Below are 26,877 nucleotides of genomic sequence, written 5' to 3'. Positions count from 1 at the left end.
GATGAGGATAAGAAGGCCAACAGACATTAAGGATTTCCCCAGGATTATATAGTAAGTTTCAAAACAAAATTATCTCTGATCTTCTTGATGGGAAAGAATAAAAAAAAGGCAGGAAAGGAGAAAGAAAGAAATGATGAAAAAAGAGAAAGAGAGAGAGAGAGAGGAAGGAAGAGTGAAAGAAAGAGAGGAAGTGGGAAATTTGAGAGAGGGAAGAAGGAAGAAAGGAAAGAAGGAAAGAAGAAAGGAGGAAGGAAGAAAGGAAGAGAGGGAGGGAAGAAGGATGGGACAGAGGGAGGAGAGGAAGGAGGAAGATAGAGAGGAATTAATTCAATATGCTTATGCATCATCTTAAGGAGTCTATAGTGACTTTGTTTCATCTCAAATATTTCAGTGAACACCAAGCTCTTCTTTAATCTTTCATCATCTACTTATCTCAATTATGATGGGAAAGAAGAGTCAGTGGTAATCAAAAGCAGCTAATATTCATTGGCCCAGGTTTATAAGAAAGGGTGCCTCAGTCCTTGAGGGAAATAATTTCTTCTCCATTGCTCTTGCTCAGCTTTAACTCTGCTTTCACTGTATAACACGTGGTTCCTAGTCTGGTTAATTGGATGGCATTCCTGCTCTGTGTCCCTTGGTGTGTTCTGGTAAAGAACCTTGCTTGACCTTGGTAGGACTCCACTATTTGCCCTCTTTGTTTCCTTAGTTACACTTCCCACACCCTGTTGTTCTTGATGGCATCATGACAGGACCTGAGCTTGAACTGGTTTCCATCAATTAGTGGAGATAAGGCACTAAGAGGGAAGGCGGATGGGCGATGGGCAAAGGCATAATTAAGTGCTCTTCTTATAGGATGGGCAAACTCTCATTGGCAATTGTCATTACCCTGTGGGGGACTGAGGAGCCTCTTTGGGGAGAAAACCATATTGAGACCTTCATAAAGATTACCAACTGCCACCTAAGGAGGCCCTTAAAGAGTGCCATTGCCTGATTCCGACATACTGACCCACAGGGCAGACCTCAAAAGAACCTGTGGTCACTGATGATCTGTATTCTTCTTAAGTGAGTTCATAATACTAAAAAGATCCAGTCCCATCATCTGCATAAACATTTATCAGAGGCGGGGCAGAGAACAGACAGTATCTGGCCCAGCTAGAGGGCAGGAAACTGTTGCCCTGAGACATATGCCAGGCTGAAGGCTCGATCCCAAAGACCCTGGTTCCCAGAGCAGAAATCTCCCCTCTGGACCCAGCTCCAGGTCACTCCCAAGGCACAAGGGCCTCAGCTGGGTGGTCACAATGGGTCCCAGTGTGACTGGGAGCGGGGGGCCTGAAGAGCCTCACACCAGCCGAAGATGTCATCAGAGACTCCCGGGAGGGTGGGGCCGGCATCTACTTCCCAGGAATAATGCACAAGCCCTGTGGGTGGCATAATGTGGCATTCATCCCCCCCACTGTGGAGAGGGGCAACCAGGCTGGAACAATTCGGACTCTGTCACAGAGTTCAGGCTCTCAGCCTCCCTAATGAAGATGAATGAGAGGGAAGGGGTTGCCCCCTTGCTTCTGCTGCCACTGCCACAGATATTCTCTGGAGTCTATGTATAAATATTCATGGCCTGGAGACAGTGCCCTGGGAAGACACACTGCTTTGAACTCAGTCACAGGTCTGAAAACGGACCTTGAACATCATCAAGGTCAACCCCCTCATCTTAGATATGAGGTCTGGGAAAGAGTCCTAACTTTGCTCAAGATCCTATAGTTAGTTATTAGGAAAGACAGGATGAGGATTCGCATCAATTCAGGATTATTTTGACACCACCACATCAATAGAATGATCTGATTTAGAGCCAGGAAGAACCATAGGGATGCTTTAATCCAAGAGGAGTAAAAATTTCATAGAGGAGAAAACAATAATGTTGTAGACAAAACACTGGAATTGAAATCATGGAAACCTGGATTCACTTTTTGGATGTATGACCGTGGGTACTCATTAATCCTTTTCTGCCTCAGTTTCCTCATCTGTAAGATGAAAGGTTTTACTTGATGACTTCCAAGGTCCTTTCAGTTCTAAATCAACAATCTTGTGAATGCCTACAAAGATTAAGTCAAATGTTCAAGGTTACAAAGCTAGGAAGTCTCAGAGCCAAAATTCAAAATCAAATCCTAAAACCTAAACCTAAGGAGTTTTCCTTTATACCAAGCTGAGAGCAGAGGAATAACGGTGGCCACAGCCCATTTCATTCCAGACCAAGTATTCTGTGCAGGAAGGGAAGGAGGAGGAAAGGTGGAGTCCATATTGCCTTCTCTCTTGCAATTACTATCCTTTTCCCATTCTAGCACTCAGATACATCAGTGTTTGGACAAACTAGTTTCTCTGTGGTCAGTTCTTATTTTTTGACTAAGTCTGAACTCAGGGTGACTCATACAATTCATCTGAAAATTCAATTGAGTTGCAGGTTCTGGTAAAACTTTGAGACATATTCCTTTTTGGTGACTTCACAGTGCATGACCACAGCTGCTCCAAGTAGAGCATCATGGACTTGCTTGGTGGGAAGCTAGGAAGCTATCTTCTAAAGTCACTGACCAATTAAAAAGGCCACAGGAGGCTCTCCCATCTGATGGCATGTTCATTGGCCCAGTCTTCTGGATGTTCTCTTCAATGGGCTCCCTCTCAGCACTTACCATTTGATCACCCTGGAAGCATCCTGTGTTATAGGAAATAACCATGATGCTAATGGTGCTTATAGACCAGAAATTAGAGTCCAATATTATAGCCAGCAGCATTTTGGAGTCAGCTCTCAAGGCTCTAATTTTCAGTACCAGTATTCATACCTCAGAAATCAGCAAACATTATGCATCAGGGTTTGATTTATTCTCCTGTTGATTATCTTAACTTAAGAACATGATTAAGAAAATCTTGATAATGAAGATTAAAGTTAAAAGTGTTTCTTAAGTCTTTTTTGGGAGGGGGGGGTGTGGTTGGAGATCTGGATGTTAAACATTTATCCACATACTTCTGAACAAGGATCTTGCTTTCCTTGAAATGGAAATTTAGAGGATAAAAGGAGAGGACTGAATCCACAATGCTCTTATTTTATTTATTTATTTTTTCTTTTTTTATGCCAACTTTTTATCAATTTTATTTTTATTGAATGATTATTTTTATTGATATCTTTTGTTATCATTTCCTCATGATCCTTGCCCCCACTGAAGCTTCATTGTAACAAGGAAAGTGTTAAGCAAATCAACAGAGACCAAATATACAACATTCCACATCCAGAATCCCTCAGCTTTTACTGTGTTTGATCTGATTTCCAAGACATACATTCATGTCATCACTGTTACTGATTCCTTTTGTTTTTAACTTCACTTTTATTTCCAAATATATCTCTCAACCTCCTCCCCCACTCCTTACTCAGCAAGCCTTCCTTTATAGATTAATGGAGTTGTTCCCTTGTAACAAAGTTTTTAAAAAGAAAAGAGATAAAAGGAATTCACAAAGGCCAACATCACTAACCACATTTGAGAGTATATGCTGTATTCTACACTCTAATCCCCCATTTCTGCAATGAAGGGAGTAACTTCACTCTTATTTTTAAATTAAAGGGTAATTTCTAGACTTGCCTAGCAGATGACCATTATTCAGCATTGAGTTCTTCCTCTCCCTTTTATCCCACCTACCTCTCCATAAGTTATGCAATATGAACCGTAGATAAAGAACGAAATAATAAAATCTATTCTGTTTTCAACTAGTTCTTCATAAATTAATCTTAACCAGAAAGCAAGAATTTATTTACAAATTATTTTCTTCTCCTTCCCTTTATTTCATGTTAATAGCAAGAAGTTTGGAAGTGAACCCAAAAGGAGTCAAATCTCTTATAAAGAATCAGCACCATTAATGGTGGCTTTTCGTTTGCCTTACCTGTCTTTCTGACATGATGTAGAGATGTTCATGGTCCCTGGAGAAAGCCATATCCCTGAGGACCGGGCCAGGATCCACCACCTGCACGGTCTCATACTGCAGAGCATTTCCTCGGGGCCCATCCACGCGGATCTGAAGAGAGAAGGAGATATGTCAGAATGCTTCAGCTCCGCCAGGAAGTCAGATATCTTAGAGCACTGCAGATCACCTAGAAGATCAGCTTACCAAAAAAATAGCAGGGCCAGAGTGAGTTCTATATCTAACATGCCCAGAATATTGTTAACAGTAATGATGCTGACGGATGATGATGATGGATATGGATGATGATGATGATGTCATTTATGTAGTATTTTACATAGCCAAATGGTTAGAGCACTGGACATGGAATGAGGAAGTCCTGAGTTTGGATTTTGACTCAAATGCCAACTAGCTATGTGATTTCAGGCAATCTTACTTAGCCTCAGTTTCCTTATCTCTGAAATGGGGACTATAAGAATGAACATCTATGTCACAAGATTGTTGTACAGAACAATGTATATACATAAAGCATTTTGCAAGCTTTAAAGTCTTATACAAATTGTCTTCATGGCTACTGTTATCATATTTCATCCTTACAATCCCATGAAGTTGCATAATGTTGATAGTTCAGATATTTTTATGCCTATTTTACAAATAAAAAAACTAATAAATGTATTTGCCCAGGGTTAACCAGTTGCTGGTGAGAAGCAGAACTGGGATTCAAATTCAGGTCTTTGGGCTATAAACCCAGCTATCACAACTGACACTCCAAGTGAAGTAGGAACAAAAACTGAAGCAAAGAACTCACTCCCCTTCCCCCTCCTCTTAACTAAACCATAGGAAGGGAACTGACCAATGTGGTCAGTGCTACTGATATCTCTATTGGTAACCTTGATCCCAATTCCCTCCAGAAGATTTTTTTTATTCAAGTGTCTATCTGCTGGTTTCTTCTTGGCTGCTTACAAACATTCCTGCCTCTCTCATTCTTAAAACAAATAAAAATCAAAACTCTCCTTAGTCCCATCATGTCTATTAACTGTCCTTCTCTTGCTCTTTTCTCTTTTATAATCAAGCTCCTTGAAAAAAGCCACATATTCTCAGTACCCCTATAACTCACTCTTTTCTTAAGCCCCTGCAATTTGCCTTCTGCCCCCAATACTCAAATAAAACTGTTCTCTTCAAAGTTATCTTAATTGCCAGTTTTAATGGTTATTTCTTCATCCTTCTTGACCTCTTTGCAATATCTGATACTTTCAACTTTACTCTCCTCCTGCATGCTTGCATCTGGAAATTTTCTCCTTGCTAGGTTTTTGGGATGCTGCTTTCTCTTAGTTCTTAGCTTACCTGTCTGAATAATTTTCATGCTGTTGATATATCACCCACTCTAAGTCTCTCTCTTGAGTCTTGGACTCTCTTTTCCATTTTTCTCTCTTATATGGTGATCCTATCAGTACCCTGGGTTCAATTACCATCTCTAAGAAGAAGTAAGTTGGTCAGTTCCCTGCTCATCAGACCCCTAAGTTCTAGTTGGGCATCACCAATTGCTACTTGGACAGTTCAAACTGTATGTCCAGTAGACTTCTAGACAAAGTTTATTATTTTCCTCCCAAACCTGCTCCTCTTCTAAACATCCCTATTAGAATCTAGGACATTGCTACCTCATCAACCTGGTTTGAAACTTCAGTATCATTCTTGATTCCTCCTCATTCACTCAACTAATCCAATTAAATCCTAATTAAGAACTTTATTACCTCTCTCCTGGACTACTGTGATAACATCCTATTTGTTCTCCTGATCTTAAGCTTCTCTCCACTCCCAACCTTTCTCCACACAGTTATCAATTTGGTTTTATTTAAGTGCAGGTCTAATTATTTCACTGCTTTCTCCCATTCAATAAACTCCTGTGTTTCTTGGGGATAGGAGCATAAAAATTCAGATAACTGAAGTCTGACATAAATCCAAAATGACATCTTTAAATTATATTCAATGGATTTGCTACTAGAATAATTTCAATTGCATGGTTGGAAACAATCCATTACATAAGTTTCTTCACTGAAGTGATTCAGCATAGAAAACTACTTTTTTGACTAATAAAAGTAGTGCCAGAGAACACAGATTTTGATGTGGGTTCAAGTGTCTCAGGAACAGATAAAAGGGATGTTAAATGGGATGTGGTAGAATTTACTCAATGCAAGATGGAGATGGAGAACTATGGCAGAAAATCAAATCTAGGTTTAATTCAATCTTCAAGTTTCAGAGGGAAAGAGGGGAAAACAGAATTAGTTTCAAGTTATCCCCAAGAGAAGTCTTGTTTAGAAGAGCTAAGATACTTTGGGGACATTAGAACTGATCTACTTAGCTTCTCTGGTTTGGGGATTATTTCTTTTTTTGTGGATTAAAGATTTTTATTTTAAAACACCTACATAGATAATTTTCAACATTCAACTTTGCAAAACTTGTGTTCCAAATTTTTTTTCCTTTTTTCTCCCCAATTCCTCCCCTAAACAACAAGTAATCCAATATATTAAACATGTGAAATTTTTCTATACGTATTTCCACAATTATCATGCTGTACAAGAAAAATCAGATCAAAAAGGTAAAAATGAGAAAGAAAACAAAATGCAAGCAAACAACAACAAAAAAGGTGAAAATACAATGTTGTGATCTACATAGTTCTCTCTCAAGTGCAGATGACTCTCTCCATCACAAGTTTATTGGAATTGGCCTGAATCACTTCATTGTTGAAAAGAGCCACGTCCATCATAGTTGACCATCATCTAACCTTGTTGTTTCTGTGTACAATGTTCTCTTGGTTCAACTCATTTCACTCAGCATCAGTTCATGTCAGTCTCTCCAGGCTCTCTAAAATCTTCCTGCTGATTATTTCTTATAGAATAATAATATTCCATGACATTCATATACCATAACTTATTCAGCCATTGGGCATCCACTCAGTTTCCAGTTCCTTGTCACTACAAAGAGACCTGCCACAAACATTTTTGCACATTTGGGCCCCTTTCTCTCCTTTAAGATCTCTTTGGGGTATAAGCCCAGTAGAAACACTGCTGGGTCAAAGGGTATGCACAGTTTGATAGCTCTTTGGGCATAGTTCCAAATTGTTCTCCAGAATGGTTGGATCAATTCACAACTCCACCAACAATGTATTAGTGCCAGTTTGGGAAATATTTCATGCCAGCTATGGTCTTCCCAGGCTCAACCTCTACTCACAGATGTCTAATCTTTCCTATAAAGAACTTCCTTAACTCAAACATTTATCAAGTGCCCTAAATGTTATTGGTTAGAAGTGATGATAGTTAGAGAATCACAAATATAAAGGATCCTAGAGGTCAGCATGTCTAACTTTTATTTTAATGTTGAGGAAACTGAGGCCCCTAAAGATTAAATGTTCTAGCAAAGACATTCCATCCATAAATAAAGAGAAGGAAAAGAAACCCATACTGAATTCTAAACCTGGGAGCCATCGATGTATCACATGCTTGCATTCAATAAATGGAAGTAACTCCCCTGTAATGCTTCACTTAATATCATGCTTTCTCAGAACCAAATAAGATGTTAGGTGGGGTATGTTTGTATCTATCTGGTTCCGTCCAATTCTTACTTACTGCTATCTTGCCTCAAGTATCTGACTTCAGCCCATGAGCATCAGTGGGGAAGCTGTGCAGGAGCATGGCTCTCTTCATTTCTCATAAAAAATAAACAGAGAATAAAAGGAAGAGAGACACATTCAACCTCGCCATCAGAGTCCCTGATGACCTCCTTCTTCAACACAGTTCCCCATTCCACAAGGAACCCAACCTGGCCAGAGCCTTTCTTCATCTGAATGAAAATGAGAGTTTGTGCAAAACCAATTGGGATTACCACCCACGTCTGACCGAGCACTGATGGCCTTGGCCTCTGGCCCAGCCAGGCTGCATCCCTAGATTGGAGGCCTGGAGCCACAAAGTCAGAATGATACCGAGAGGTCTGGCCTACCTCCAGCCATCCCCAGGCCTTCAGACAAAATCTTCCTTCCCCAGGGAACTCTTCTGGAACTAAGTCCCATCAGATGTCCCTTACTCTGATCCCTAAGGTAAATTGGATTTCATGCCCAAACGTTGCTACTTAACTCTTGGTCCTAATTCCCCTCCTCCATAGGGGTGAGGTCAATCCTCTTGAAAAAGATGGATTCCTAAAAGTACAAGGCAATGGGAACCAAATTTTTACAGAAGTGCCTTGAGAAACTAGGTTGGGCAAGTCAGTACTACTTGGGTACATGAGGGATACAATTAGGTTTTTCCTAAACATATGCCCCCAGAACTGGGTAAGGGCCCATTTTCCGTTAGCATGGTCACTAGGAGAACCCAACAGAGCCAAAGAAAGGAACAAGAACAGATGCTACTGTGATTTAGGAAATGTGCCACTGTTTACAAGGCATTCGGCGAGAATGTATGTGCAGTGGCCAAAATACTGTAGTTTTTGAGCATTACTGGATTAGCAGTAGGGAAGAGCTAATGCTGACTGTGGTATTTGGGGAAGAGCAAGACTAAAATTATGTTGAGTGTAGGTAATTTGGGAAAGAACACCACTAAAGTAGGATATAAGTAATCCTGTGTTTTCCCTCCAGTGAATGTTGTGTATAGCCCCACTAACCCACTGGGACAGTAGCAGAGGAGTGGGAACAGTGAAGTGGAACTTTGATCTGTCTCTGTTTCTGTAGGCTTTGCATCCACTCAGAGCTATTGGGGGTTGAGAGAAGCAGGAGATTTTCTCAGTTCCTTGAAAAGGTATTGTTATGATGCTGGAGCAGTCCAGCCAAGGCTGGATATCTGAGTAAATGAGGTGAGATCTCCCTATTTATCTAGAGATTTGTCTCAGACAGACTTAAGCTGTTGTATAGTCTTTTTGATTTGAAGAATTTCTACTTCCTGAAATAGAAGGTATTCCAAATGGGAGCCTGGAAGGTCATACTGAGCCATCTCTGACAGCCAAGTGATGATTTAGCCATGAGAAGATAGGGTTATAAGATGGATTTTGGACTGTATCCTCACGAGAGTGGACTCATGGAAACATATTGTGGAATTACTCCCTGGAGATCAACATTACTGATGCCAGACAAATGTAGCCTTTCAGGTGGGGGGGAGTGAAGAACAACATGGTTCAAGTAAGATGAAATTATGTCTTTAATCTTATAATGTCCAAGTGGATAAAAGGGAATCAATCCATTGGCTGGCCTATACTAATCATGATAACTCCTTATGCTTACATCATGCTTTGTATATTTCAAAGCATTTTCACCTATCTGATCCCATTTATTCTTTAATACCGCCATACTATGAAATTTGTAGGAGTCCTTTGATTCCAGCTTTATAGATAAGAAAATAGCCTCAGAACAATTAAATCTCTTGCCTAAGGACATGCAGTAAATCAATAGCAGAGTTACATTAGAACCCCTAATTATCTGGAAGGAGGGAGAGAAAGAAGAAGGAAGGAAGGAAGGAAGGAAGGAAGGAAGGAAGGAAGGAAGGAAGGAAGGAAGGAAGGAAGGAGGAGAGAGACAGAAAGAGAGAAAGAGAGGAATGGAAAGAAGGAAAGAATGGAAAGAAAGGAAAAGAGGGAGGAAAGAAATAAGCATTTATTAAGTATCTACTATATTCTGAGACCTATGCTGAGTACTTTACACATAGAATTTTGACTTGACCTTCACAAACCCTAAGAGATAGGGTTATGCTCTTGATTATGCCATTTGAAAGTTGAAGAAACTGAGGCAGACACAGATCAAAGGTTTTCCCAGATTCATGAAACTACTGTCTCAAAAGCTGAATTTGAACTCGGGTCTTCCTCACTGCAAGCCCTGCCCTCTATTCACTGCACCAACTAGCTGCCTTTCATCTCCTGAGCCTTTCTAAAGATTTTTGACAGTTCCAGACCAAATAAGAAGCTGTCAGCATGTAGTATAGAAGTGTGCCATCCTGCCCAAGGATGTCATTTATAGACAGGAAAGGGTAAAGAGAAACAGGTACTTTGTGACTCTACATGAATTCTCTGAATAGAGAAGTAAGCACAGTAGATTCCCAAAGAATCAGTGAGGGGTTTACATAGTATCTTTATAATGATCTGAGGGATGAGTGTCTAGTGAGGACTTTTAAGTTCACAGATAGCTTTAAGCTCTTTAGGGTAGTAGAAAGCCAAGCCAATTGATAAAAGGTGAGATCTTTTGAGGCTGGATGAGGAACAAAAAAGGTGGAAAATGAGTGTGTGGCTAAGTTCAGCTGGGGTGGGAGGACCCTAAACTATACCAAGCTCTGAGCCCTGAGTTATGACTAAAGAAAAGGATTAGTACTGATTGTTTCCTGAAGATACTCATCCCTCAAAGGGCCAGGCCAGTGAAACACAAGACAGGTTCAAGAAGAAATTGGTTCCCCATGACCAGAGTGCACTTCTTCATCACCCCTACCTCATAGAATCCCCAGCTTCCCCTAATGCATAGCTCAGGTGCTGGCTCCTATTCAGTGTATTTCCTGATTCCTTGGCCCTTCACCACCACTCTCAAACCCTCTAGTTGCCTACTTCTGCTATTAATAGTACTCTCTCCCTGTTGAAATCACTTTATAATTCCTTGTTTATAATTTGAATGTACTTACTTGTGTATACAAGATCATAAGATTGAGAACTAGAGGGTACCTTAGAGATCAGTTTAGATCTCTAAAATCTAGAGATTTTAGATTTAGAAATTTTTATTAATTAGATTAAATTAACTTAATGTCTTCATTTTATGAATGAGGAAACTGAGTCTTGGAGAGATGGGATAACTTGCCCCAGGAGAACTAACCCCATGTCTAGAACCACCACTGCTGCTTCCCTATTGATCATCCCAGCAGGAGAAGCAGGCTCCTTGGAGGGTTGAGACTATTACAGTTTAGTCCCCAGATTGGATATTCCCAGTGTCTAGCATAGCACTGGAACAGAGGAGAAACTTAATACCTGTTGATTTTCATTGAATTTTAACACTTTGTATGGCTCTGGTTGCCCTCAAAAAATATAAAATGAAATGAAGGAAGGAAGTCACAGATATGTATCTTCAACTTGGAGGGATGAAGGCAAAGAGAGGATAAGATCAATGTCTGTGAAACCATGAATGGAACAAAACATCAGTCATCATGAGGGCAGGGAGCTTCCCTCCCTGAAATTTAACACAGACCTCAATTAAGCTGTCAGGTGGAAAGCACACAGTAGGTGTTTAGCAAATGTTTAAACTGAATGCTAGGACAAGAGAGAATCCCTTGAACTTTGAAAAAGAATACATTAATGGAACTCAAGAACTGAGGTAAAGAAGACATAGAGCTGGCCCCACAATCAGAGAAAAGGTTCTACATTAGTAGGAGGATTTTGATTTATTTGAGGGCTTCTTCTAAGAGTGAAATATTAGCTCCAGTCCTTAGTCATATAGTACAAAGAGGTGGCCCAAGCTGAAAATATAAAAAATTGGCATATTCATGGATGACAAAACCATAATGGGTTGCTAAGAGTAAGTTCTATAAGGGTATAGATTGTTTCATTGTTGATTTTGTATCTCCTAGGGTCCAGTAAAATGCCTGCCACGGAGGAATCACTTAAATCCTTATTGCTTGCTCTATTTGTTGATGAGAAACAAAATGAAGGTCTCTAATTTTTGAGAATAAAGGAACTCTATGCTTTTCTACCACTTGGTAATTTTTCAACATCTAAATATTTATCCACTCATTCACTTACTCATTTATTCATTCAATAAACATTTATTGAGCATCTACCATGTGTGTAGGGATATGTGAGGAGTATTCAAGACTCCTGTCCTCATGGATTGTAAAATCTAGTTAGAGGGAGTGGGCTAGAGCTGGGAATGTTAGGATGTATGATTAGACTGTGGGATAGTGGGTCATTTCCTTTCTTTCCTTTACAATCCATATCTATATTCATCCCATGTATATATTCTGTACACATAAACCTTACAGGCAGATATACCCTCCGTACCATTCAATCATGAAGCCAGCCAGTAATCAGCATCCATCTTCCCCTCTAATACACATCTCCTTGCCTCTGACCTTAGGCCATTTCATCTATGCCCTTTGTCTAGAGGGCATATATACAGACCCTCAGAGTATATACACATACCAATACACATCACCATATGCATCCTCCTTCATAACCGGTTCAGGACACACATTTCCCAGCCTGGGATTTCCTTAGACAGCAGAGCCCTAGTTACCTCGAGGCCTTCTGGCTCCCAGCCCATCCACCAGACAGCACTGCCACCTATCTCCATCCCTGGCACGGTGAGTGTCTGGGCTGCCAGGCAGCCTGCTATTAAAAACATCAGCAGGATGGCCCCCACAAAGGTCAGCCATCCAGGGAGCTCCTGGCAGCTGCTTGTTTGTTTATTTGAACATTATCTGGGCCGGGCTGTTTATTTACATCCATTGAAGTATTGAACAATAAATATCGTCTCCCAGTAGCAAACAGATGCTTGCACTCAAGCGTTCTGGCTACCATTAGGCTTGGAATGATCTCCTTAATGAGCAAACAATACTATTAATCTTTAAAGATGCAGACTCCTTCTCTCTGCCCCCCTGCTCCTCTTTCTTAACTTCCTCCTCTTCCTTTTACTCCCACTCTCTGTTGCAGTTCTGTTAATGTCTAGCTGGCAAGATTTCTGGCTCTGGCCCACAGAACGAAGCAAAGACCTGTCTCATGAGTTCATTGACTTAGACAACAGTAATGGTTAATGGTAATGAAGAAGAGTGCGTGAAGCTGAGAACTGGAAAGTGATTGGGGAGAAGATGGAGAGCCAATGATTTAGCGCCAATTTCAACTTGTCCCCCAAACTCTGAAAACCCAAACCCAAAGACAGCCTTGGCAGTTCATCTGCTCTACCCTTCCCCTACACAAATTTTCTTACCTTCTACCAATCCGCTTGTGTCTACATACAACACACATGGCAAGACCCACCAGGGAAGTGGGATAGAGCATAGAACAACTCATTGTATAGTCTGGTTCCTGAATTGCATAGAATATCCAGGAGACTTTGAAGTCTAGTCTTCAGGTCTCTCCCTGTTATGGAAGGACTTAATTGGAACAAGGTTGTGCCTTAGTAGTTAGACTGCACAAGTAGGTAGAGTATCAGTCCTAAAATGAGGAAAACTCATTTTCCTGAACATAAATCTGGTCAGTTAGTAATTGTATGACCCTAGGCAAGTCACTTAATCTTGGTGTCTCCATTTCCTCATCTGTCAAATGAACTGGAAAAATAAATGGCAAACCACTCTAGTATCTTTGCCAAGAAAATCCCAAATGGGATCATGAAGAGTGAGCAATGAATGAAAATGACTATACAACAATGACATGACTTAGTAGATTACTAAAAAGTAACTATAAGTAAAAGTATTATAAAGATTACTAAAAAAAAAAGCAATTAAAAATGAAAGTACTAAAAAGTACTTTAGTCCTGTGGCTATTAAAGAGGGCCCATGAATGAATGATGATGGCTAAAGCATTGATAACGTACTTACTGTACACCAGGAACTGTGCTTAACAGGACACTGCCTTCAAAAAACTGTATTGGGGAACACAAAATGGGGAGCTAAAAATGGGAAAGATGGTAGCACAGGGATATGGTTTGGAAATGACCAGGAAGGGACATGATGATCTGAGAAGGAGAAAACTTGCTTATCAGTGTCAGGAGACCCAGAGGCAGAGCTCACCAATTGGAATCCACGTTTATAATTCAATTTTGAAGAAAATGGGTAAGATGGAAGGAAACAAAAGTGTGTGAATAGGTCTAGATGATATTTCTCAGCATTCTTGGTGGGAATTTCATGAATAAGTAGGTTACTTCAATTCTCTGTACCTTAACTTCCCTAGGTGAAGAAGAGCCCATCCCTGACTAGCTAGATTGACCTTGTTTTTGCTACATCTTCTGCTAAGCCATCAGCATGACTGACTGATACTTTGTGAAAGAGAGAAGCTAAAATCACTTCCCTGGCAGGAGATACTATTTATACTGTTCTGTACCAATGTATTATATCATGGGACTGGGGCACAGGAAGTCTTGCTTCCTCCTTATTTAAAAGGCAGAACTTTACAATAAGGTAAAACTTATAGTTTATAGATTCAACCCTTAGAAAAATGGTAGTAGAAGCAATTCTTCTTTCAGGGCACAAAGTCTGACCTCTATAGCAGGATAGTGGTCCCAGCTAAAAAAATTGAAATTCACAGCCTGTGGGATATTAAAAAATATAGCTAGCAAGCGAGGACCCCAAGAGATGGGACTAAGGCAAGTAGGACCAAAGGACTACTACTTTGGCTTATCTGAAGTATGGGCCTATTATAGAGTAAGGAGAACTTTATTGAAGTTGGTCTAGTGCTGTCTCACATCCTCCTCCCATCCAAGAGTTTTTCCCTAATGATGCTTTTGCAGAGATGGTATCCTATCCCTCATCCTGAAGTCAGTAGCAATCATTAGCAGGTATCTGAGAAATAAGGTCAATGGACCAAGGACAGGATGCTTGAAATAAGGTCAAAATTACTCAAGGTCATTAACAGGAAAGTAAAAGGTAGTTAAGCCAAGCTGAAATTAAAGTTTGAGGGAGCAAATCAGAATCCAAACTAGAAGCTATTCTTCCTTCATCAAGGAGCAGATGGAAAAAAGAGATTCTCGTTCAGGGTCAAACAGCAATTAGAAGTCCACAGGGAATCCTGCTGGGGTTAGATCAAGGAACAAGGAGTTTGCCTTATAGACTTGCTCTATAGGCAGCCAAGACCTTAGCCTCTCCCTTTCAACTGTTCCTCATTTGAACTCTCAGGCTCCAGGCAAGGACAGCCCTAAGCAACATTATGAATTAAATAAAATTTGCCTTTGGCAAATTCCTCCCCTCCAATTTCTCACATATTGGTTAAGGCCTTCCAGTGGCCCTTGCCTAGATTTGGAACTGTCAAATTCTCTCCCCACTGAAAGAGCCAGCAAATCTCATTCCCTCAGGACCCAAGATAATCAACTATCTAATCTGACCAACTAATTGATGCAAATGAAAGAGGATTTAAGGGGCTCTCAGGTAAATATTTGCATTTTGAATGTAGACACTGGCCCAGACTTCATTGTGTAATTTGTAGGTGATCCTAATGGTGGTAGATTTCTAGCTGAAAAACTTCTTTGGGTATTGGTAGGGGTGGGTAGTTTTTTTCCTCCTCACATCCTTAAAATGACCTACCTTATCTACATATAAAATCATCTCAGTTTCAGGGACCATGGAGACAGTTTTCTTCCGAGTGTCCTGTGCTCTCTTTAAATTAAAGGACTACTGTTTCCTTTGCCATTTTTTTTCTTCCACATAGAACATGCAAATTTTGGAAGACAATTCTCTACAATTATGGAATATTACAATCAGTTGGAAAGTATCTTAGATATCATTAGTCAATCAAACAATAAACCCTACTATAAAGTGCCTACTATGTGGCAAATACTATGTTGAGCCCTGGAAAGAAAAGAAAGGAAGGAAGGAAGGAAGGAAGGAAGAAGGAAGGAAGGAAGGAAGGAAGGAAGGAAGGAAGGAAGGAAGGAAGGAAGGAAGGAAGGAAGGAAGGAAGGAAGGAAGGAAGGAAGGAAGGAAGGAAGGAAGGAAGGAAGGAAAAAGAAAAAAGACAAAAAATAGTTCCTGCCTCAAGGACTTTATAATCTGATGGCTCTAATCCAATCTCTTGGGGAATGCCAAGATCCTTTCTATAATATAACAAGGGTGATCTACTCTCTCTTGTTCCATTCTATTGCTATAATATGTAACGGTTTTCTTTACATCTTTAGATTGATCTAAAATCAACCTCAGAACATATTCTATTCTCTAGGTATTGGTTCTAAATCTGCCCTCAACAGAATGAGCTTAATCCTTCTTTCACATGATAGTTCTCCACTAAATCTTCTCTTGAATCTGATAAAAGTCTCCTGTTCATTGAAATCAATTTGATATGAAATGATTTTATATCACCTTATTAATCTGATTGCCACTCACTGGATGCACTTGAATATGTCAATGTTCTTGTTAAAATGTAACACAAAGAAACAAGGCCAATGTTTCAGATGTGACCTGGTGAGCATGGATACAATAGAACTATTTTCATCTCCTTTGTCCAGAGATTGGAGATTAACTCCAAGTAATTAACAGATATGTATTAAGAATTTACTACAAATCAGACATGATACTAAGCACTAGGAATAAGAAGAATAAATTAAAAGAATCTCTGTCCTCAAGGAATTTAAATTCTAATGAGGGAAACTATATGCACATAAAATGGATACATAGATCCTTTTTACAGAGTAGATGGGAAGGTAATTTCATAAGAGAAATGACCTACTGAGAAAAGTCTCCTATAGAAGGTAGCATTAGTTCTAAAAGAAATTAGGGATTCTAAAAAGAGGGTGAGAATAATCAAGGTATGGAGGTGAAAAGTCAGTGAAAAGGTACAAAATCAAAGATGGTGTTCCATGTTTGAGGGAAAGTGAAGGAAGCCAATATGTCTAAATTCTAGAGTTAATGGTGAGTAAATTTTAGAACACTGGGAAGGGTTGGAAGGGGACAACTTATGAAGAGCTTTAAATGCCAAATAAATAGCATTTTTTTCCTCCCAGTGAATTCAGAAGAAATAGATCTCAGGATCCATAAAGTAACATGTGTCTTGAACCTCCCAACCATCCTTCTCTCTTCCCCTTTTGCTATTTACAGGAGTCTTAGTTCCTGGAACATAGTAGGTGCTTAAGAAATATTCATTGACTAACTGACTATGACTGTAAGCTAACACCTCATTTATATCTCACTGGGGGTCAATTAATGCATCAATCACTAGGCAGAGGAAGGAACCAAATGCTCTCTTAATGTCCCTTTGTCTTTGAAGATCTATGATTCATTTATTCGTCTATCCATTGTCACACAATCTTATTGAGATCTGCATTACAGAGGCTAAAGAATCTGTCAAAGGAAGAATCAGTCATAGAATTATAAATCCAGAGCTGGAAAGACTTCAAAGATTACTTAGTTCAATCCTTTTGTGATAGGACCAGAGCTCTTCCTCTTATGTTCCCCTGCAAAGAAAAGTATTCATTTTCCCTAATAGACAATTAAAATATTCTTGAGACTTGAGCTGTCTCTCCTTCCTGGTCACCTAAGAGTAATGAAAAAGTCCTATCTATTCAAAGCCAGGTCCTTCCAACATGGTAGACTTTTGAAAACCACTTGAGTCATCATATCCCATCTAACCAATCACATGAAAATAAGAAAAGACTATTGACCAGAGAAGCCTTGTGAAATATCCTTGCTGTGTTAGGGCAAAGCTTCAGTTAGCTGTTCAAAGACTTGTTGAGGAGGGGGAGAAAAGGGAAACAAGAATTTATTAAACACCCACTCTGTACTAGATACTGTGCTAAACACTTTACAATATTAACTCATAAAAATCCCAGGAACTAGGTACTATTATTATTATCACCATTTTATGGTGATTAAGTCTCTTAACTTACCCAGTGTCACACAGTGTCTGAGATCATGAGTACATCATTTTGTCCCAGTACTGAAGCTGAACTAATTGGTGGGGGAGGTGGTACTTTGAATAAGGCTCAGTCCTGATATTGTTCATGTTACAGATTAGAAAACTAAGGACTATAGTAATGCACTGAATAGAGAGCCACGTCTGAAGTTAGGAAGATTTGAGTTCAAATCCAGCCTTAGACACTAATTTGAGTTGCCCTAGTCAAGTCATTTTACAGATAAGTGATTGTCAAGATGTGGGATCTAAATCTAGACCCTTTCAACTGCATGAGGTTGTGCTGCTGTGTACTATCTGAAGATCTATGGTGCTATTATATCTTTCTGGAGAAATTACTTCTTCCTTATACACATATCTCTAAAGTATCTTTAAACTAAAACATGTATGTCCCTTTATAATATATTTGTCCCTCATAACACATACACAAATATCTTTCTATATCTTTCTCCCTACATTTTATTAATTATTATTTTTTACTTCATTTGGAGTTTTCTTGGCAAAGATACTGTACTGGACAGATGAGGAAACTGGGGCAACAGGGTTAAGTGATTTGCACAACTATTAAGTGTCTGTCTGAATTTGAACTTAGATTTTCCTCATTTTACTGTCTCAACTGCTTCCTTCTCCCTATGTATACATGTATATATCTGATTTATTTTTCTTTCTGAAAATAGAATTGTGTCATAGCCCCAGATTATTTCCCCAAGTATATAATACTTACCCTTTAGGGCAAGAATTCAAAGAGATGGTTAGGCTGAAATATCTATCCCCCAGTAGAGATGTAAAGGGTATTAAGTATAGTCTGATAATATTCTACAAAGGATGCTTGCACACACACACACACACACACACACACACACACACACACACAGAGTGCCTGTCTGATTAATTATTGTTTACCCTTTTGCCTTTCCTACTCCACAGTGTTACTAAACACTGTCAGGGAAATCGGTCCCTCTGTGTTTCCCACTCCTGTATTACTGCTCATATAAAACCCAAAGTTGGAACAACCCCTTAATAATTATCTTTAAGCTTCTCTAGGGTTATACTACCCTCTTCACTTCATGTTTCCTTCTGCGAATTAAGGAAAATGGTCTGTGTCCCTTTCCCCTCCCACCTTGCTCTTTTACTGATTCAGAAATGAAGCAGATGAAATTGATAAAATATGTAAATTATTTTGAGCTCCAAAAGGAAAAAAATGGAGACAGGAAGGAAAGAAGAGCTTGGATATTATAATGATAAGAACAAAGGAGGTTGTAGAAAATGTCAAAAACATCCAGGTCACTTATGTCAAATTCAATTGATTGTACAACCACTTTTCTATTTCCCTACTTCTTATCATATCTATCATCAATATAGTTGGTTAGATAAAAGGGCTAAAGAGACCAGAGTTTTGAATTTAATTTTGAGATGGATCACATAGGCAACCTGATACATTGGAGGGAGAACATCGAAGCTGTCAACCTACAAACTGTGTGTTTTTGAGCAAATCGCTTAACCCCTTTGATATCAGTTTTACTATCTGTTAAAAAAAAATGAAGCCGAAACTTGTATTGTCACATCATAGCTTGAGCCCACAATGGACAAAGGGACTGCTAAGGGCAATATAATAGAGAACATGATTGAGACAATTAAAAAGCAGAACTGGAATGTTATTCATGGTGGTGGTGTTGTTGGGATGAGGATTCAGTCTGTAAAATTGGAAAGGAAATAGGGATGTAATATTCAGAAGAATAGATCAGGAAGATCACTCAATTTGCCAGGAACCATGGGAGAAATAACAGAGTTAGGAGGAAGTCTGTAGAGAGGCAGCAGAGTGAAATATATGCCTATTTAACCAAGGAGTGCTGGGAGCTATGTGCTTTTCAAGACTCTGCCATCCATATTGAGCTGATGGGCCTCAGCTGGCCCTGACATGCACCATCTACCCCACAGAGTTGTAAGGACTGGATGGGATAATGTATGTCAAATTGCCTTGTTTACATTTCTAGGTATGGTCCAAATGAAAGGAGCTGTTATTAAGGACTGGTCCCCCAACTCTAACCCAGAGTAATCATGTTCTACCACTGAACATAATAAAAGATGGAAGGTGGATGGCTTGTATTAGCCCAGTGTTGCTAGTCTTATATGACATTTATAATAGTTTAGTGGAGTTATTTTCAAAGGTAAGAAGGATCATTTAATAGAGAATTTGAATTCTCTAGCTCTTAAGGTCAAGACATGGCATTAGAGATTTTTTTCTATTTATAAAAAAGAACTAACTCCCTACTACCATATAATTCCAATGGAAGAAACAATGGCCTTCATTTATGAAAGCAGTTTACTCAATGGGGAGTGTTTGGTAGGATCAAAAGCTAAAAATATGAAGGAATACTGTCCAGTCCCAGTTTACATAAGGTCAAATAGCTAAGAAAGAAATTGAAGAGGAGGCAGAATCTCCATGAAGAGGTGACGGGGCACAGAAAATTAGAGTTCTATAGTTCCCTTGTGCAGTAGGACATGTATTGGAAATCTCTGGAAGGAAAGATCTCAGTTCCTATCTTGTGTGAGGATGAACACTAGATTGAGAATTAGGAGAGAACTGGGTTTACATACTATCTCTAATACTTTTGGATTGTGTTTATATTCACTTCCTATGAATCACTTAACAACTGAATCTTAATTTTTTTCATCTATAAAATGGGAATATTGTTACCTACAGTACTTTATTCCTTGGGTTGTGTGAGGCTCAAATGAGATAATGTATGTAAAATGTAAAGTATTTTGGAAATCTTAAAATATTATCACAATATTAGTAATTATCATCATTGTCATTGCTATCATTTACAAATGTGCTGTCTGACCCCCTCCCCCTTCTAGCAACAGAGATTCTCTGAGATCTCAAAATTGCTTTTTCCAATCAAAAAGAACACAGTCCAGGAAAACCTGAGGTTGATTTAACCTGGGAGTGATTCATAGGGTCACATATTATATGGATAAAGAAGAAAACAATTTGGTTCATATGGTTTGACTGAGAAACAAATGGGGAAGTGGAATTAACTGCAGTTTAGTTTTAGGTGACCCAGAGGGGAGGGAAATATTTGAGGGCCTACTGGCATTCATGGGCTAACAGGAAACAGAAGCAAAATCAGAGAGATTTTTCCTTAAAAAGATCAACTACAATCTAAGAGAGGGAGGGAGGGAGGGAGGGAAGAAGAGAGGAAGGTATAAAAGGAGAGAAGGGAGGGAGCAAAGGAGGAGGGAGAAAGATAAAGGGAAGAGGTGGAGAAACAGAGAGAGAGAGAGAGAGATAGACACACACACACACACATATATACACACACACACACATATACACACACAGAGAGAGAGAGAGAGAGAGAATGAATGTGTATGTGTATCCTCATCTAGGAAGGCAGACAATTTCTCATCCCACCTATTTACCCTACAGCTTTGACTAACCACAGTTCCCCCCTCCACTCACTATTCAACACACAGACTCTGAATCAGTTTGCTCATCTCACAACAGGGAGAGAATATTACAGTCCCCCTCTCTAATTCACAAGGCTATTGCCATGATGAATGAGTTAATATCCTAAAAAGCACTTTGAGTTCCTTAGACAAATGTGCCATGTGAATATTAGGTGCTGCTATCTAGTCAGCATTTCTCTTGTGCTGGAAATGAAGCCCCCTCTGGAGTGGGACTCAGCATCTGTGTAACAGCTGTATCAGAAGGAAGGAAGTAGCAACTAGTTGAAACTATAAGTTGAGTAGGGAGATGAAGGAAATGAAATGTAGTAACTCAAATTGAGTGAAGGCTGGAAACGAAGAGAGTCTTGCAATATGTGTCAGGGCACATTTTCACATTTAGCGATTTAGGTGAATGATCAGTGTTGACTTAAAACCAGAAACCTCCACCAACAAAGCTGTCCCAGACATTAAGCTCAAATGTACTTGGAGACAGGAGACTGGAAATAAGTGTCATTCCCCTTTCTTGTCCATCAGCTTCCAATGCTTGACAATTCTTTCTGGGATGTGTTTTAGATTTGTCTCCCTTTTTATTTTCTATAATAGCTGCATGACTCTTACCATTTCTAATGATCTTCACTATCTCCAGTTTGTTTTCAGACACTGTTTTCATGTAGTGGCTTTCTACTGCCTCATTCATCAAATCTTCTGCTCAGATGGTGTTTAAGGGCGTCCATTATCTGTCCCTCTTCTACTTCACTGACAATCCTCAACATGGCTCTTTCCTTTCTTATCCAGTAATGCTTCTTACTGTCACTGCACAACATAGTCTTGTTGACTTATATCTTTTAGTCTTTGCTCATGCTGTTTCCTCTGTCTGAAAATCTCCCTATCCTCTGCTTCCTTTCAACCAATCCATGACCATCATTTTCTCTCTTGCTTTAAGATACCTCTTCCAAAAAGTATTTTCCTATTAAAGTACCCTATGATTAGATGATAGAGTGGATAGAGTGCTGGACTTGCAGTGAGGGACTCACAAACTTAGCAATGTGACCCTGGTCAAATCAGTGAACCCTGTTTATCTCTGTTTCTTTAATTGTGAAATGGGGATAGTAGTAGCACTTAGCTCCCAGTTTTGTTATAAGAATCAAATGAATTAATATATGTGAAATATTTCACAAAGCTCAAAGCATTATATAAATGTTACATTTTTATTATTACTACTCTAGTCACCTCCTTATTTTGCATCCACTCAATATTTTGTACACTCTTTAATCATGCAGCTATTTTCTAATATATATATATATATATGTATGTATATAGACCTGTGATTTTTCTTTTCTGTGTTTCAAGCATGCTTTTTCTTCACAACCACATTGTAAATACCTGGAGGGAAGAGGGATCTTTTGCATCCTCCACAGTGTCTTGAAACATATTATTCATATCAGATGTGATTAATAAATTCATGATAAGATAATGAATGGACATCTGGATATCAATAGAAAAAGGAACCCATCAATTCTGGATTCCAATAGCCAGATTAGCCTTTGGAAACACCAAAGAATAGAACAGGTAAACCACAATGGAGTGAATCCCTTTTCTTTAGAGATACACAGCCAAAAATACCTGTTGGCTGTAGATAGCTTGGTTGTAAATAGCTTTTTCCAATCCTACTTTCAACTTAGCTAACTACCCTTTAATCTTAATACTTCGGATTTCTCTTGAGTTTCCATGTGTTTTACCTTCACACCTGTTCTGCACAGGACTGTGATTTCCTACTTTCTTTCTTTAACCACCACAGGTACTGACATTAGCCAGAGCAGTAGGGTTCCTAATCAGATGCCTTCTCCCAGGATACTTCTCCAGGCACTCTACTCACTACCCGGCTCAGCTCCATAGAATTTCAGAGCAGCCATTCGCCCCCTTGGCACTGCTTGGACAATTTTTCTGATGAGTAAATAAACCAGGGAGCATCAGGCAAGTGTACATTATATTGACATCTGCTCCTGATGAGCTGTGTTCTGGTCTCCTGCAGCCCCAATCAAACTGCTCATGCATCAGCCCTTTAATGGAGGGTGGGAAGCAGTATCTAGAGCAACTGTGAGTGTGTGTATAAAGGAAAAGCCTATATTTATTTAAAGAACTCTGGAATGGGTTTCAGAGAAGGGGAAGAATTGAACCTCCAAAACTAGGAAGGAGAGGGTTCTCTTGCCCTTATGGTCTTCTGCATGATCTCAGGTTTGCTCATATGGCTTTCTTCTTCAGATGCTCATTAGAAAAGGTAGTAATGTTTAGAGCTAAACTGATGATTCCCTTTAGGTCATTCTGAGAATCAAATTCTCCCAGTAAGCCACCATGCTGATCGTATGGGCATAGGATTATGGCATTTTAGAGAATCATTTAGTCGCCCTGTATCCATTCTACTGATGAGAAAGCTGAGGTCCAGAGAGATGAATGATTTATTCATATAAGTGTAAATGCCAGAGTCAGGATCTCAGCCTAGTCTTTGCTTCTTGACCGAGCAGGCTCAGTTAGAGTTTTTAAATATTCTAGATCACCAGTATTTATTTGTTTTGGAAACTATGATCCTCAATAAACTAAGATCAAAAAGTGAGGGTGGAACAAGGGTAGCAACTTTAATCATACCTGACATAACCACAACAATACAGTAAACATCTCCCACTTGGATATAATGAGTCATTTAGGCTTCATCAAGTAGAACAAAGGAAGCTACCTCTGTATCGCCAAAGAACAGCTCACATAAAGAGTCACAGGAGTCTTAGGATCTTAAATAAAGATTATAGGTAGGGAGGGAAAGGTGGGGAGGGAGGGAGGGAAGGAGGGAAAGAGAGAGAGAGAACACATTTAATCTTTTAAACTACTACATCAGACTCTCAAGACACCCAGTTATGACCTAAATCCTGTTACTTTCATTTGATAGGAAGTTGTTGTTAAAGACTTCAATCAAGAAGCCTTTAAAGCAGTTAGTTATTGTGAGCACAATACTAACAGAGCTATGACTAGGGTAGGGTAGCTGAGGCTTTTCCTTACATACTGACAGACAGATAGGCAGAAATAACAGTTTTAAGTGTTTACTATATGCCAGGCAGTGTGCCAAGTGCTGGGAATACAAAAATAAGCAAGCAAGACAGTCCCTGACCTCTAAGAGCTTACAATATATGGAAGAAGAGATAATATATACAGGAGTGGTAGGGATTGGGGGGGAAGGGTAGGGCAGCTGGAAGAGACCTGAAAGACCATACAATCCAATTTCCTCATTGTATAGATGAGGAAACAATGGCTCAGGGAGGTAAAGGGAGTTAGATCAAGGTCCCATAGATTATTAATTAATTTACACGTGAATGAGACTTTGGACACAGGTTTTTTTTTTTTTTTTGACTCCAGAGCTAGGGCTCTTTCCGTGGTGTGGAACTGATATTATTAGTAATAAATCATTTCAATTTAACAAACATTTATTGATCAATAATGACAAGGAAAGCATTGTATTAGATGCACCAAGAAATCTGAAGAAATGGAAGGCATGTTCCTTACTTTGACAGAGCTTACAATTTAGATAGGAAAGATAATGGAAAGTAGATTACAGTGGAAAGTAGAATGTATAAATGTTAATAAGAGAATGACAAAGTGCTATTAGAGTTTAGAAATTATCATTAAGGAAGGAATCAAGTAGGCAATGGAATTTTAGATTGAATTTGAAGGATGGGTTGAATCAGAAATGATAATATTGACAGACAATTATCTAATAGAAGTATAAAATAAAGTTTCAGACAACAGTAAGCCTCACAGTTTCAAGTACATATGCTTGTAGTGAAATTAAATGAAAAACTTCCTCCTGTCCCCTTTTTCTACTCTATACAGACAGTATGTCTCATAGAAGAGCTTTAGAAAAGAGAAGTAATTTTGGCCAGCACTGCCCAGCCAAGACAGAAGAATTGGAATCTCGGAGTTCAAAAACCACAGGGTGAGGAGTGTAAAAGGGACGGCTGGAGAGCCTGCTCCCAAGGGCCATGGGAAAGCCACTCTCTCCAGATAGAAGGGAGAAGAGAGCTCCTGTGCTGGGATGACATCATTGGCCCAGGGTGGAATGCAGAGATGCAGAAAGCTGAGGGGCCCCCAAGCCAGGGAGGGAGTTTGCCTGTGACATCACAAAGGGCCTTTTGACCACCCTACAGTCCCCAGGAAAACCACACAGACTGGGCTTTAAGCCGCCCCCGTTGTGTGCATGCCTGAAGACGATGCTCCCTCCGAATGCAGACAGGTGACCTTTGATCCCAAAGAGAGACAGCTTGGGAAAGAAGGAGAGGCACCAGAACTGAAGTGCTATAAAGAGGAAAAAAATTTAGCAAGAGCCTAGATAGAACACTCATTCTGCCAGAAACACGTGGAGTTAATTGTAGAGAAATGCATTTTAAAATAAGATATTGGAAAACCATCTTCTCCGTCACTGACCACAGTTATTACGATTATTTATACGGCACCACTGAGGCTCACAGTGTTTCACAGCAATTAAACTATTGATCTAGGTATCACTGGGGCTCTGAGCAATGGAGTGCATGGTCATTCCCTGCCCTTCCGCAGCCTTTATCTCCCCAGGTTTTAGACAGCGAAACTGAGGCTAAAAGTCAATCAATAAGCATGTATTCTGCTTGTACTATGTGCCAGGTACTGGATGAATGGCTAGAAAATGCAAAAGTGACACGATGAAGATGTGGCAGAGAAAGACAAGAAGAAAGACTGAAATATTCATCAATCTATTCCTTCAGCCTTTGTATATACATTGTATATCAATTATATACATTGTATAGCTCTAGGGGAAGGGTGCAAAGAAGTGCATGGTTCCTGTACACAAACAGTTCATGATTAGAAAGCCTACATATAAAACAATTAAGAAATAATACCAAGCAATATGGGATACAATCTCAGAATGAATAGAGGGGTAAATCATTGTAGTGGTTGTCAAAGACCCACTCCAGGAGACAGAACTGGACACAGATGGATTTCATCTTGTAGGCAGTGGGGAATCTGAAAGATTTTTGAGCTGTATGTGACTCTTTCCTTTGTTTCTGTGACAGCAAACTCTCAGTTCTCCTTCCTTTTGGCCATTCTTTTTCTATCTTTTTCCTAACTCCTTAAGAAAGGTGTTCCTCAAAGTTTTGATTTCTATTCTTTTCTTTTCTTTTCTGTTCTTTGCAAATCTCATTCACTTCTATCACCTCTAAGTAGATGATTGGATGATTTCTAATTCTTTATTTCCAATCTGTTCCTTTGTTTTGAGCTTCAGATAATCTGCATTTCCACTTTCTTATATAGTATCTCCACCTTAATGCCTTGGCATTATCTTAAATTCAATATCACCCCACATTGGGCTTATCTTCGCCCCAAGCCTGATCTCCCTTTTGGCTGAATTATTTGTCAGCAGCAAAACTATCACCATTCCCCCAATCTCCTCTTATATTTGAAAATAAAACTATCACCATTCACCCAGTCTCTTCTCATATTTGAAAACCCACTATTAACTCTGATTCTTGTGTTGCTTTCATCTTTCACATCCAATCACTTATCCAAGTCCAGTTAATTCTTTGCAATATGGCTCGCCACCATTCTCTTCTTTCTGTTTCTACAACCAAAATCCTGGTACAGATCCTCATTATGATCCATCTGGGTGATGGTAAGGCTTTCTAATAGAATTCATCACCTTTAATCTCTCCCCATCCAAGTCATCCTTCAGATCTCTTCCATATTTTTATTTCTTATCCATAAATCTGCCATTTTTTTTAATGCCTAAAATTTTCCAATGGCTTACTAGTGCTTAGTAGAGTTCAGAGTCATTTACCTGTCATTCAAATTCCTCTGCAATCTGATCCCAGATTGCAGATTCCTGCAACATACTCTCTTACCAGTCATCTCTCT

General features: G+C 39.4%; 1 protein-coding gene across 1 annotated transcript in view; it reads right to left on the bottom strand.

Annotated features, from left to right (window-relative positions):
- The window catches only part of PLXNA4 (plexin A4), a 650,156-nt gene that overhangs the window by 243,208 nt on the left and 380,071 nt on the right, over positions 1-26,877 (bottom strand). Inside the window, exon 4 of the mRNA XM_051961546.1 lies at positions 3,922-4,053. Within this exon, the coding sequence (XP_051817506.1) occupies positions 3,922-4,053 (132 nt within the window). The remainder of the gene's footprint in view (positions 1-3,921; positions 4,054-26,877) is intronic.

Source organism: Antechinus flavipes, chromosome 5 (genome assembly GCF_016432865.1).
Source record: "Antechinus flavipes isolate AdamAnt ecotype Samford, QLD, Australia chromosome 5, AdamAnt_v2, whole genome shotgun sequence".
NCBI lineage: Eukaryota > Metazoa > Chordata > Mammalia > Dasyuromorphia > Dasyuridae > Antechinus > Antechinus flavipes.
This window is presented reverse-complemented; position numbering and strand designations above follow the sequence as displayed.